This window comes from Drosophila suzukii, unplaced genomic scaffold (genome assembly GCF_043229965.1).
Source record: "Drosophila suzukii unplaced genomic scaffold, CBGP_Dsuzu_IsoJpt1.0 scf_5, whole genome shotgun sequence".
NCBI lineage: Eukaryota > Metazoa > Arthropoda > Insecta > Diptera > Drosophilidae > Drosophila > Drosophila suzukii.
In genome coordinates, this window is record NW_027255937.1 from 2,596,844 (window position 1) to 2,611,645 (window position 14,802).

A 14,802-nucleotide genomic window follows, 5' to 3' on the forward strand; every position below is an offset into this window, starting at 1 on the left:
TCCACGCCCACTCTAACGCGCATAACGCTTAAATCTGTCTAAATTTCCATGTGCGCTGAGCTTGCACCTTCTGATTAGCGATCGTGGGAATGCAGAATAGCCAAAGTTGACAGAAGTAGAAGTAAGCATTGATTGCACAACCAATTCCCCCAATAAAAATCACACGAGCGAAGCCACTTGCGCTAAGCTTGCACCTTTTGATTAGCGACCGTGGGAATGCAGAATAGCCAATTTCCAAAGTTGATCGAACTCAGTCAAGTGGTCTCGTCAATACCTATCGATTGATCCAAAAAAAGTTTTCCACGCCCACTCTAACCCGCATAACGCTTAAATCTGTCTAAATTTCCATGTGCGCTGAACTTGCACCTTTTGATTAGCGATCGTGGGAATGCAGAATAGCCAAAGTTGACAGAAGTAGAAGTAAGCATTGATTGCACAACCAATTCCACCAATAAAAATCAAACGAGCGAAGCCACTTGCGCTAAGCTTGCACCTTTTGATTAGCGACCGTGGGAATGCAGAATAGCCAATTTCCAAAGTTGATCGAACTCAGCCAAGTGCTCACAACAATATCAATAGCTTAAATGCATTGGCCAATAACAACTAAATATGGTCAACAGCGACAGCGATGAAGAGCAGCAGCCAATGACAATAAAGAACGTTCGCAGAAACAGCAGCAACGGCAGAGACGGTGGCAGCGATGGATCGACGCGTAGTTATAATGAATAATTGTTTAGCTTAAGTAAAATCAGTTCTTAGTCCAACTCAATAAAGAGAAGTTTGATATTTTTCTTTATATCAAAATAATAATCAATCTTTTCACTGGCGCCCGAACACGGACCTGATTAAAAGCCGCGAAGGATAACAAGTACCGCGTTTCGCGTAGTTCGTAAAAATTCGACGTTTCGGCCAAACCTCCGAGTAATCCGTGAGAAGTGAGAAGAAAAATCCGAGACCCGGAAGTGCAAAAGTGTCGTCAAAAAAACCCCACAATATTGTCACTCTTAAAAACAGGACTTGTGCACAGAAAAAAAAATTGATCTGATATGATGGTCAATTTAATGAAATCCAGTATCAATTCGGCCTTGATACGGCACATATCAATTTGATATGTTCGAAATGGTAAAAACGATGTTTCGGTAATATCATTTTTACATTAGTCGGTATTAATTTTTTGAAATATATTTGTTGTAAATTTTATATTGTTATAAATCGGAACCAGCCAGATCGGACCTCTATATCTTATAGCTCCCATAGGAATAATAGAAAAAAAATTTTTTTTTAACTATATCTTTGGTGTTTTTTAACATATAACATCCTAAGCTTGGAAGTAACATTTTTTACTTAGTTTTGACTTTCGAACTAAATTTTATCAAAACCGGACGACTATATCATATAGCTGCCATAGGAACGATCGGAAATTTGGTGGGAAAATAATATGAAAAAAATTATAGCTTCGGTGTTTTTATACCCTTGCAGAGGGTATATTGATTTTAGTCAGAAGTTTGCAACGCAGTGAAGGAGACGTTTCCGATAAAGTATATACATTCTTGATCAGCATGACTAGACGAGTCGATCTACCCGTGTCCGTCTGACCATCTGTCCGTCTGTCCGTCCGTTTCTACGCAAACTAGTCTCTCAGTTTTAAAGCAATCGGGCGGAAACTTTCCCAAAAGTCTTATATCTTTTGCAGGTAGTATATAAGTCGGAACCAGGCGGATCGGACAACTATATCTTATTGCTCCCATGGGAATAATCGGAAAAAAAATTTAAAAAAATTATATATTTGGTGTTTTTTAACATATAACCTCCTAAGCTTGGAAATAACATTTTTTAATTAGTTTTGTATTTCGAACTAAATTTTATCAAAATCGGATGACTATATCATATAGCTGCCATAGGAACGATCGGAAAATTGGTGGGAAAATAATATGAAACAAATTATAGTTTCGGTCTTTTTGACATACTATCTTATACTATTGGGAATATCATTTTTTGTATTTATACCCGTTACTCGTAGAGTAAAAGGGTATACTAGATTCGTCGGAAAGTATGTAACAAGCAGAAGGAAGCGTTTCCGACCCCATAAAGTATATATATTCTTTATCAGGATCACTAGCCGAGTCGATCTAGCCATGTCCGTCTGTCCGTCTGTCTGTCCGCCGGATGAACGCTGAGATCTCGGAAACTATGGGAGCTAGGCTATTGAGATTTGGCGTGCAGATTCCTAAGCTTCTTACGCAGCGCAAGTTTGTTTCAGCAATGTGCCACGCCCACTCTTACGGCCACAAACCGCCCAAAACTGTGGCTCCTACAATTTTGATGCTAGAATAAAAATTTTAACATAAGTGTATTCTTCTCATCAATACCTATCGAGTGACCCGAAAAAAAATTGCCACGCCCACTCTGACGCCCACAAACCGCCCAAACCTGTGACGGCCATAGTTTTCATGCTAGATAAAAAATTTTAACTTATATGTATTGGTCTCGTCAATACCTATCGATTGATCCAAAAAAAATTTTGCAACGCCCACTCTAACGCCCATAACGCTTAAATCTGTCTACCGCCGGTAGGTGGCGTATTTAAATCTCGATTTGCTGCTTGCATATCTCCATTTCCCTTTGGTCCCTTTAGCTGAGTAACGGGTATCTGATAGTCGAGGTACTCGACTATAGCGTTCTTCCTTGTTTTAAAATAGTTTGCCACGCATACTCTGACGCCCATAACGCTGCCACAGACATTTGTTCCCCTTCTGAGAAAAACAATTATTAGCAAAGAAATTTTCGTTCTTTCATATATTATCAGCCCTGGTTTTCCCAGGCACATTCAGTATGAATTTCTAGTTGTATAACTTATCAGCTGTTTCATAAAAAACTTGATTTTCATTTTCGGCGAGCATTTTAATTAATTTTTCTTGTCCAGTGAAGCCAGATACTTGGGGTTAGAACCAAGAGAGAACCAAGAAAGCGACCATTGCACTTTACTCCTGTAAAAAAGCAATTGGGCTAAGATGGGGCATGTCCCCTAGAATAGTCAACTGGATATACACAGCGGTAGTCAAGCCAATCCTACTATACGGGGTGGCTCTGTGGTGGATCGCTCTGCACAAACAATGCAATGAAATCCAGTATCAATTCGGCCTTGATACGGCACATATCAATTTGATATGTTCGAAATGGTAAAAACGATGTTTCGGTAATATCATTTTTACATTAGTCGGTATTAATTTTTATACCCGTTACTCGTAGAGTAAAAGGGTATACTAGATTCGTCGGAAAGTATGTAACAGGCAGAAGGAAGCGTTTCCGACCCCACAAAGTATATATATTCTTGATCAGGATCACTAGCCGAGTCGATCTAGCCATGTCCGTCTGTCCGTCTGTCCGTCTGTCCGTCTGTCCGTCTGTCCGTATGAACGCTGAGATCTCGGAAACTATGAGAGTTACAATACTGGGATTAGGCACGCAGATTCCTGAGATTCCTGCGCAGCGCAGGTTTTTTTCAGCACAGTGCCACGCCCACTCTAACGCCCACAAACCGCCCAAAACTGTGGCTCCTACAGTTTTGATGCTAGAATAAAAATTTTAACTGAAATGTGTTGTTCTCATCAATACCTATCGATTGACCCAAAAAAAAGTTTGCCACGCCCACTTAAACGCCCACAAACCGCGAAAACCTGTGACGCCCACAATTTTCATGCTAGATAAAAAATTTTAACTGAAATGTATTGGTCTCGTCGATACCTATCGATTGATCCAAAAAAAAATTTGCCACGCCCACTCTAACGCCCATAACGCTTAAATCTGTATACCGCCGGTAGGTGGCGCATTTTAATCTCGCTTTGCTGCTTGCATATCTCCATATAGCTGAGTAATGGGTATCTGATAGTCGAGGTACTCGACTATAGCGTTCTTCCTTGTTTGAAATATATTTGTTGTAAATTTTATATTGTTATAAATCGGAACCAGCCAGATCGGACCTCTATATCTTATAGCTCCCATAGGAATAATAGAAAAAAAAATTTTTTTTAACTATATCTTTGGTGTTTTTTAACATATAACATCCTAAGCTTGGAAGTAACATTTTTTACTTAGTTTTGACTTTCGAACTAAATTTTATCAAAACCGGACGACTATATCATATAGCTGCCATAGGAACGATCGGAAATTTGGTGGGAAAATAATATGAAAACAAGGAAGAACGCTATAGTCGAGTACCTCGACTATCAGATACCCGTTACTCAGCTATATGGAGATATGCAAGCAGCAAAGCGAGATTAAAATGCGCCACCTACCGGCGGTATACAGATTTAAGCGTTATGGGCGTTAGAGTGGGCGTGGCAAATTTTTTTTTGGATCAATCGATAGGTATCGACGAGACCAATACATTTCAGTTAAAATTTTTTATCTAGCATGAAAATTGTGGGCGTCACAGGTTTTCGCGGTTTGTGGGCGTTAAAGTGGGCGTGGCAAACTTTTTTTTGGGTCAATCGATAGGTATTGATGAGAACAATACATTTCAGTTAAAATTTTTATTCTAGCATCAAAACTGTAGGAGCCACAGTTTTGGGCGGTTTGTGGGCGTTAGAGTGGGCGTGGCACTGTGCTGAAACAAACTTGCGCTGCGCAGGAATCTCAGGAATCTGCGTGCCTAATCCCAGTATTGTAACTCTCATAGTTTCCGAGATCTCAGCGTTCATACGGACAGACGGACAGACGGACAGACGGACATGGCTAGATCGACTCGGCTAGTGATCCTGATCAAGAATATATATACTTTGTGGGGTCGGAAACGCTTCCTTCTGCCTGTTACATACTTTCCGACGAATCTAGTATGCCCTTTTACTCTACGAGTAACGGGTATAAAAATTATAGCTTCGGTGTTTTTATACCCTTGCAGAGGGTATATTGATTTTAGTCAGAAGTTTGCAACGCAGTGAAGGAGACGTTTCCGATAAAGTATATACATTCTTGATCAGCATGACTAGACGAGTCGATCTACCCGTGTCCGTCTGACCATCTGTCCGTCTGTCCGTCCGTTTCTACGCAAACTAGTCTCTCAGTTTTAAAGCAATCGGGCGGAAACTTTCCCAAAAGTCTTATATCTTTTGCAGGTAGTATATAAGTCGGAACCAGGCGGATCGGACAACTATATCTTATTGCTCCCATGGGAATAATCGGAAAAAAAATTTAAAAAAATTATATATTTGGTGTTTTTTAACATATAACCTCCTAAGCTTGGAAATAACATTTTTTAATTAGTTTTGTATTTCGAACTAAATTTTATCAAAATCGGATGACTATATCATATAGCTGCCATAGGAACGATCGGAAAATTGGTGGGAAAATAATATGAAACAAATTATAGTTTCGGTCTTTTTGACATACTATCTTATACTATTGGGAATATCATTTTTTGTATTTATACCCGTTACTCGTAGAGTAAAAGGGTATACTAGATTCGTCGGAAAGTATGTAACAAGCAGAAGGAAGCGTTTCCGACCCCATAAAGTATATATATTCTTTATCAGGATCACTAGCCGAGTCGATCTAGCCATGTCCGTCTGTCCGTCTGTCTGTCCGTCCGGATGAACGCTGAGATCTCGGAAACTATGGGAGCTAGGCTATTGAGATTTGGCGTGCAGATTCCTAAGCTTCTTACGCAGCGCAAGTTTGTTTCAGCAATGTGCCACGCCCACTCTTACGGCCACAAACCGCCCAAAACTGTGGCTCCTACAATTTTGATGCTAGAATAAAAATTTTAACATAAGTGTATTCTTCTCATCAATACCTATCGAGTGACCCGAAAAAAAATTGCCACGCCCTCTCTAACGCCCACAAACCGCCCAAACCTGTGACGGCCATAGTTTTCATGCTAGATAAAAAATTTTAACTTATATGTATTGGTCTCGTCAATACCTATCGATTGATCCAAAAAAAATTTTGCAACGCCCACTCTAACGCCCATAACGCTTAAATCTGTCTACCGCCGGTAGGTGGCGTATTTAAATCTCGATTTGCTGCTTGCATATCTCCATTTCCCTTTGGTCCCTTTAGCTGAGTAACGGGTATCTGATAGTCGAGGTACTCGACTATATCGTTCTTCCTTGTTTTAAAATAGTTTGCCACGCATACTCTGACGCCCATAACGCTGCCACAGACATTTGTTCCCCTTCTGAGAAAAACAATTATTAGCAAAGAAATTTTCGTTCTTTCATATATTATCAGCCCTGGTTTTCCCAGGCACATTCAGTATGAATTTCTAGTTGTATAACTTATCAGCTGTTTCATAAAAAACTTGATTTTCATTTTCGGCGAGCATTTTAATTAATTTTTCTTGTCCAGTGAAGCCAGATACTTGGGGTTAGAACCAAGAGAGAACCAAGAAAGCGACCATTGCACTTTACTCCTGTAAAAAAGCAATTGGGCTAAGATGGGGCATGTCCCCTAGAATAGTCAACTGGATATACACAGCGGTAGTCAAGCCAATCCTACTATACGGGGCTCTGTGGTGGATCGCTCTGCACAAACAATGCATACTGACTCCTCTAAACAAAGTACAGCGAATGGCGGCTTTGTGTATTAGTGGAGCCCTTCGAACCACCCCGAATGAAGCGCTGGATGCGATTTTGAACCTCCCTAGCCTGGACTTAGCAGGGAAACAGGGCAATGGAAAGCCCAATTTTATAGTCATGCTAAAATTCTCCAGCTTGATAAATCGATTCCGAAGATAACGGATCTATGCAAATTCATTGAATTTAGTCCCACACCCCCTGAGGCCCTGATTCCATATAGAGAGGAATGGAACCAGGGCCGACCAGGCACGACGGACGCAATCTGCTTCTATACAGATGGCTCCAAATAAGAAGGACAAGTTGGCGGAGGTGTATACTCCGAACCATTAGATATCAGGAAGTCATTCAGGCTGCCGGACCACTGTAGCGTCTTTCAGGCGGAGGTCCACGCTATAAAAGAAGCACTAACCTGTTTAAGGAACCTTAGCCTCCAGAGAGGACACCTAGACATATATAGTGTCATCCAAGCGGCTATTAAATCGATCTACTCGACAAACACCAACTCCCGTACAATAGCAGACTGTCGCAGACCTCTCCACGAGATGGCTAATCAGTTTACTATCAGCCTAATATGGGTTCCGGGTCACCGGGACATCGTAGGCAACTGCATAGCGGACGAATTAGCCAGGCAGGGCACCACCAAGCCTCTCCTCCCAGGAAAGGAGAATGTCGGTATGCCCATGACAACTTGCAAGCTAAATATATAAAACTACTTTAACAAACTAGCCAACACCCGTTGGCAAAACGCACCACAGTGTCGTATCTCTCACCAGACATGTTCTGTGATAAGCAACCAAAAAACCTCGGAATTACTTAAACTCAGCCGCACAGAGTGTGGCATGTTGATTCGAGCTCTTACAGGCCACTGGCTTGTTGGCACACATGCCGTCAGACTGAAAGCCCCGCAAAATGATTTCTGCAGAAGCTGCAGGGATGTGGAAGAAGACGAAACGGTAGAAAACCTACTCTGCTTCTGCCCAGCCCTATGCAGACTCCGACTGAAACACTTAAGAAGACCCTTCATCGACGGTCTTACCGAAATATCAGCGATTAATCTCAAAAATTGCCTTTATAAAATCTTCCGGGTGGAAGACATGCTGATCAGCTTAACACAGGCGGAAACTACTAGATACGGGACCTGCGGTATCACAATTCACAGCCGCCCTAACCTAACCTAACATAAACCGCAATGTTGGCGGCTATCCAATAAAAAGAAAAATGTTGAAAATCTTTCGTGGGCCACCCTGTATAAGTAATAATGATGTGAGGATCAATATATTTTACAGATTCATTTTCTGATACAAAAGTGTGTTGACATTTCGCAAATTGATTAGTAAGGATTTGAGAGATACATTGATCAGTGATTATAAATTTTTGGTCTAATATATTTGCTAATTAATTTGGTGAATTTTCCAAGTAAAATATTTTCTTTTCGTCACTTACAAAATATTCATAATTATCATATATATCAATTTGTCTGCCAGATAATATATCTGGATATTGAATAATTTTATAATTTTATGTTTCTTTATATATTATTTATATGGGCTAGAATAAAAGTGTCTTTAGTTTGACTGCTTAGCCAAGCTGAAGTTTTGATTGATAGTCATTTTTCTTTAGGATTAAATATTCTAACTCTTGTTAATTGTAAACTCATTTGTAAATCTTCATTGTATTCTAGGAATATACTTGTCCAGTGAAGCCAGATACTTGGGGTTAGAACCAAGAGAGAACCAAGAAAGCGACCATTGCACTTTACTCCTGTAAAAAAGCAATTGGGCTAAGATGGGGCATGTCCCCTAGAATAGTCAACTGGATATACACAGCGGTAGTCAAGCCAATCCTACTATACGGGGTGGCTCTGTGGTGGATCGCTCTGCACAAACAATGCAATGAAATCCAGTATCAATTCGGCCTTGATACGGCACATATCAATTTGATATGTTCGAAATGGTAAAAACGATGTTTCGGTAATATCATTTTTACATTAGTCGGTATTAATTTTTTGAAATATATTTGTTGTAAATTTTATATTGTTATAAATCGGAACCAGCCAGATCGGACCTCTATATCTTATAGCTCCCATAGGAATAATAGAAAAAAAATTTTTTTTTAACTATATCTTTGGTGTTTTTTAACATATAACATCCTAAGCTTGGAAGTAACATTTTTTACTTAGTTTTGACTTTCGAACTAAATTTTATCAAAACCGGACGACTATATCATATAGCTGCCATAGGAACGATCGGAAATTTGGTGGGAAAATAATATGAAAAAAATTATAGCTTCGGTGTTTTTATACCCTTGCAGAGGGTATATTGATTTTAGTCAGAAGTTTGCAACGCAGTGAAGGAGACGTTTCCGATAAAGTATATACATTCTTGATCAGCATGACTAGACGAGTCGATCTACCCGTGTCCGTCTGACCATCTGTCCGTCTGTCCGTCCGTTTCTACGCAAACTAGTCTCTCAGTTTTAAAGCAATCGGGCGGAAACTTTCCCAAAAGTCTTATATCTTTTGCAGGTAGTATATAAGTCGGAACCAGGCGGATCGGACAACTATATCTTATTGCTCCCATGGGAATAATCGGAAAAAAAATTTAAAAAAATTATATATTTGGTGTTTTTTAGCATATAACCTCCTAAGCTTGGAAATAACATTTTTTAATTAGTTTTGTATTTCGAACTAAATTTTATCAAAATCGGATGACTATATCATATAGCTGCCATAGGAACGATCGGAAAATTGGTGGGAAAATAATATGAAACAAATTATAGTTTCGGTCTTTTTGACATACTATCTTATACTATTGGGAATATCATTTTTTGTATTTATACCCGTTACTCGTAGAGTAAAAGGGTATACTAGATTCGTCGGAAAGTATGTAACAAGCAGAAGGAAGCGTTTCCGACCCCATAAAGTATATATATTCTTTATCAGGATCACTAGCCGAGTCGATCTAGCCATGTCCGTCTGTCCGTCTGTCTGTCCGTCCGGATGAACGCTGAGATCTCGGAAACTATGGGAGCTAGGCTATTGAGATTTGGCGTGCAGATTCCTAAGCTTCTTACGCAGCGCAAGTTTGTTTCAGCAATGTGCCACGCCCACTCTTACGGCCACAAACCGCCCAAAACTGTGGCTCCTACAATTTTGATGCTAGAATAAAAATTTTAACATAAGTGTATTCTTCTCATCAATACCTATCGAGTGACCCGAAAAAAAATTGCCACGCCCACTCTAACGCCCACAAACCGCCCAAACCTGTGACGGCCATAGTTTTCATGCTAGATAAAAAATTTTAACTTATATGTATTGGTCTCGTCAATACCTATCGATTGATCCAAAAAAAATTTTGCAACGCCCACTCTAACGCCCATAACGCTTAAATCTGTCTACCGCCGGTAGGTGGCGTATTTAAATCTCGATTTGCTGCTTGCATATCTCCATTTCCCTTTGGTCCCTTTAGCTGAGTAACGGGTATCTGATAGTCGAGGTACTCGACTATAGCGTTCTTCCTTGTTTTAAAATAGTTTGCCACGCATACTCTGACGCCCATAACGCTGCCACAGACATTTGTTCCCCTTCTGAGAAAAACAATTATTAGCAAAGAAATTTTCGTTCTTTCATATATTATCAGCCCTGGTTTTCCCAGGCACATTCAGTATGAATTTCTAGTTGTATAACTTATCAGCTGTTTCATAAAAAACTTGATTTTCATTTTCGGCGAGCATTTTAATTAATTTTTCTTGTCCAGTGAAGCCAGATACTTGGGGTTAGAACCAAGAGAGAACCAAGAAAGCGACCATTGCACTTTACTCCTGTAAAAAAGCAATTGGGCTAAGATGGGGCATGTCCCCTAGAATAGTCAACTGGATATACACAGCGGTAGTCAAGCCAATCCTACTATACGGGGTGGCTCTGTGGTGGATCGCTCTGCACAAACAATGCATACTGACTCCTCTAAACAAAGTACAGCGAATGGCGGCTTTGTGTATTAGTGGAGCCCTTCGAACCACCCCGAATGAAGCGCTGGATGCGATTTTGAACCTCCCTAGCCTGGACTTAGCAGGGAAACAGGGCAATGGAAAGCCCAATTTTATAGTCATGCTAAAATTCTCCAGCTTGATAAATCGATTCCGAAGATAACGGATCTATGCAAATTCATTGAATTTAGTCCCACACCCCCTGAGGCCCTGATTCCATATAGAGAGGAATGGAACCAGGGCCGACCAGGCACGACGGACGCAATCTGCTTCTATACAGATGGCTCCAAATAAGAAGGACAAGTTGGCGGAGGTGTATACTCCGAACCATTAGATATCAGGAAGTCATTCAGGCTGCCGGACCACTGTAGCGTCTTTCAGGCGGAGGTCCACGCTATAAAAGAAGCACTAACCTGTTTAAGGAACCTTAGCCTCCAGAGAGGACACCTAGACATATATAGTGTCATCCAAGCGGCTATTAAATCGATCTACTCGACAAACACCAACTCCCGTACAATAGCAGACTGTCGCAGACCTCTCCACGAGATGGCTAATCAGTTTACTATCAGCCTAATATGGGTTCCGGGTCACCGGGACATCGTAGGCAACTGCATAGCGGACGAATTAGCCAGGCAGGGCACCACCAAGCCTCTCCTCCCAGGAAAGGAGAATGTCGGTATGCCCATGACAACTTGCAAGCTAAATATATAAAACTACTTTAACAAACTAGCCAACACCCGTTGGCAAAACGCACCACAGTGTCGTATCTCTCATCAGACATGTTCTGTGATAAGCAACAAAAAAACCTCGGAATTACTTAAACTCAGCCGCACAGAGTGTGGCATGTTGATTCGAGCTCTTACAGGCCACTGGCTTGTTGGCACACATGCCGTCAGACTAAAAGCCCCGCAAAATGATTTCTGCAGAAGCTGCAGGGATGTGGAAGAAGACGAAACGGTAGAAAACCTACTCTGCTTCTGCCCAGCCCTATGCAGACTCCGACTGAAACACTTAAGAAGACCCTTCATCGACGGTCTTACCGAAATATCAGCGATTAATCTCAAAAATTGCCTTTATAAAATCTTCCGGGTGGAAGACATGCTGATCAGCTTAACACAGGCGGAAACTACTAGATACGGGACCTGCGGTATCACAATTCACAGCCGCCCTAACCTAACCTAACATAAACCGCAATGTTGGCGGCTATCCAATAAAAAGAAAAATGTTGAAAATCTTTCGTGGGCCACCCTGTATAAGTAATAATGATGTGAGGATCAATATATTTTACAGATTCATTTTCTGATACAAAAGTGTGTTGACATTTCGCAAATTGATTAGTAAGGATTTGAGAGATACATTGATCAGTGATTATAAATTTTTGGTCTAATATATTTGCTAATTAATTTGGTGAATTTTCCAAGTAAAATATTTTCTTTTCGTCACTTACAAAATATTCATAATTATCATATATATCAATTTGTCTGCCAGATAATATATCTGGATATTGAATAATTTTATAATTTTATGTTTCTTTATATATTATTTATATGGGCTAGAATAAAAGTGTCTTTAGTTTGACTGCTTAGCCAAGCTGAAGTTTTGATTGATAGTCATTTTTCTTTAGGATTAAATATTCTAACTCTTGTTAATTGTAAACTCATTTGTAAATCTTCATTGTATTCTAGGAATATACTTAGGGAATATCTAAAAATGTGCAAAACCTCTTCTTCTTGTTTTTCTTTTATTTTTATTTGAATTATTTCATTAAATTCTTTGTTTTCAATTAATTTTTCTTGTATGTTTTGTAGTTTATCTTCCAACTCTTTTTCATTAGTTTTTAAATTTGATTTCGTATTTTATAAATTTCTGATATGTTTCAAATATTTTAGTTTCACTTATTTTATTCATACGATGTTCATACTTTAGAGGTATTTTTATAGTCCCTGTGTTCAGAAGTAAATAACCGTTGTTCGAAATAATGGGTGTAATGCTAATTTGTTGAGCTGTTATCAATGGTTGTCGACGCCGAAATCTGTTACAATAGACAGACCCAATGAGCTCGCTATAATGTTCCAATCAGCAGATAAGTGGCTGGAATTGTACCGTTCTACATAAGCTTTAAGCGCACTTGTCGGGTACGCGAGCACTTGCTTCGCCCGCGCTTATTCAGTACAGCATCAGCCACCGTCTGCTACGATTGTTTTTAAAGCGGTTCCCTTACTTCTTTGTCTCACGGCTATATGTAACGCTATACAGCCAGCAGTTATATATTGAATAATAAATTGGATATATGTTAACCTACGAGTTTTATTAGAACGGGGACGTGCTACGTAAAAGTCGAGGACAGGGTGGCGCTGGCCTCAACAATCTTTAAAAATAATCGTAATAAATTACGTAACTAATCACGCGGATCACAACCCGTCATATCAAGCTTCTCCTCTGGAACCCAGCAACATAAATACGCAATCCGCGTCGACGACGGTCACGACCACTAGCATGGCAGTGGGTGGCATCTCAGCGGTAGGTGAAAAGACCGCTCAAACGCCATGCGGTTTATCGAACCTAACCTCACATGGTCCGGCCCCGGTTAAGCAACAGCTGATCAGGCCAAAGGAAGCCGAAGCCGCAGAGCGCTTATTAGGACCAGACGCAGCCACAAAAGAATGCTGACCTCTGGCATTCCAACACCTTCGCAGATTACCGCTCGTCAAGCGATCCCCAGGGAGTTGCCAGCATTTGGGCGCAGCGAACGCCTTAATTACCATTTGGCGAGTGAGGAACCACTTCGAGTTAAGGGGGAAATGCGTGATATGCGATGCCGGAGACCACAAGATTCAAACCTGCCCTAACTTCTCCGCTATGATCACGGCAGAAAGATGGGACGTGTCCCGCACCCATCACTTGTGCCTCAATTGCCTCAACAAGCACCGAAGTCTGTGCATTTCAAGGAAGACATGCAACATAAACAACTGTTGCGAACGTCACCATCCCCTCTACCGCGCCGAACACCAGCGCCAGGCAACAGCACCCGAGCTGGAGAGCGGTCACATTCTCGCCCATAGACATGCGGATCAAACTAATTTCCGTATCGTACCAATCAAAATCGATTATAAGACTCAACAAATTAACACCTTTGCCTATCTAGACGAAGGATCATCAGTAACGCTGATCGAAGAAACTATCTTCCAGAAGCTGGGGGTGACAGGCGTACCACACCCACTCTGCCTGAAATGGACCGACAATACAACCCATGTCGAAGAAACTTCTAAAACAGCGACTTTACGTGTCATCAACACGCAGATCGGAGCCAAATTTAAACTGAGAGATGCTCGCAGCGTCAGAAGCCTAAACTTACCAATGCAGTCCGCCAACATGAAGGAGCTCGCCATGAAGTTCCCGTACTTTAAAGGACTACCAATTGCCTCATATGCCAACGTGCGACCAACTATAATCGTTGGAGCGGATAACTGGAATTTAGCCGTACCTCTTAGAATCCGGGAGGGAGCGTGGCGCCAGCCAATTGCTTCCAAAACTCGACTGGGCTGGACGTTGCAAATCCCTCCGAACAGAAGATCTAACCCAGAGGGACACGTTAACATCCATGAGTGCAGATGCTACGAAGCAGACACCGCCTTACACGAGGCCATTAAGCAAACCTTCGCAGTAGAGACTCCTCGACGTGCCCACCTATATTCTGAAGCTGACTATCGTGCCATAGCCATCATGAACTCGACAGCCAGATTTGAGGACGGCAGATTTGAAATTGGACTGCTGTGGAAGAGCGAGAACGCAGCTCTACCAGATAGTTACCCAAGCGCCCTTAGACGACTGATGTGCCTACAACGGAAATTCGTCAAGGAACCAGTACTAAAGACTCACACCCAAAAGGAGATCGATAATCTCGTGCAAAAGAAATATGCCCGTAAGCTAAATGCAGCAGATCTAACACGCGAGGGTATGGTATCTACCAAACTTTATAATTACAAGCCCGAACAAACCTAACAGGGTTCGTCTAGTTTGGGATGCAGCGGCGCAGTCAGGGGGGGAAACCCTGAACGACTTCTCGATCTCTTGAAACCATTGGTGGATCTGCTGATCTCATTTCGCGCCGGAAAGATGGCGATCGCGATCGCCACACAAGCCGTGAAAAATTTCCATTACGTCGACGACTTTATCTACAGCGGCAACGACAATAAGGTGGTGATAGAAATCGCCACACAAGTTCTTCAAGAAGGGTTATATA

General features: G+C 41.2%; 1 protein-coding gene across 1 annotated transcript; it reads left to right on the forward strand.

The window, feature by feature from the left end:
- The first annotated feature begins 13,418 nt into the window (after nt 1-13,418).
- On the forward strand, nt 13,419-14,561 carry LOC139354975 (uncharacterized). The gene has a single exon (XM_070999249.1). The coding sequence runs from the start codon at nt 13,419-13,421 to the stop codon at nt 14,559-14,561; it is 1,143 nt and encodes a 380-aa protein (XP_070855350.1).
- Nucleotides 14,562-14,802: the final 241 nt, after the last annotated feature.

Coding starts and splice junctions, on each gene's coding strand:
- LOC139354975 (XM_070999249.1), top strand. CDS start 13,419: ATGATCACGGCAGAAAGATGGGACGTGTCCCGCACCCATCACTTGTGC.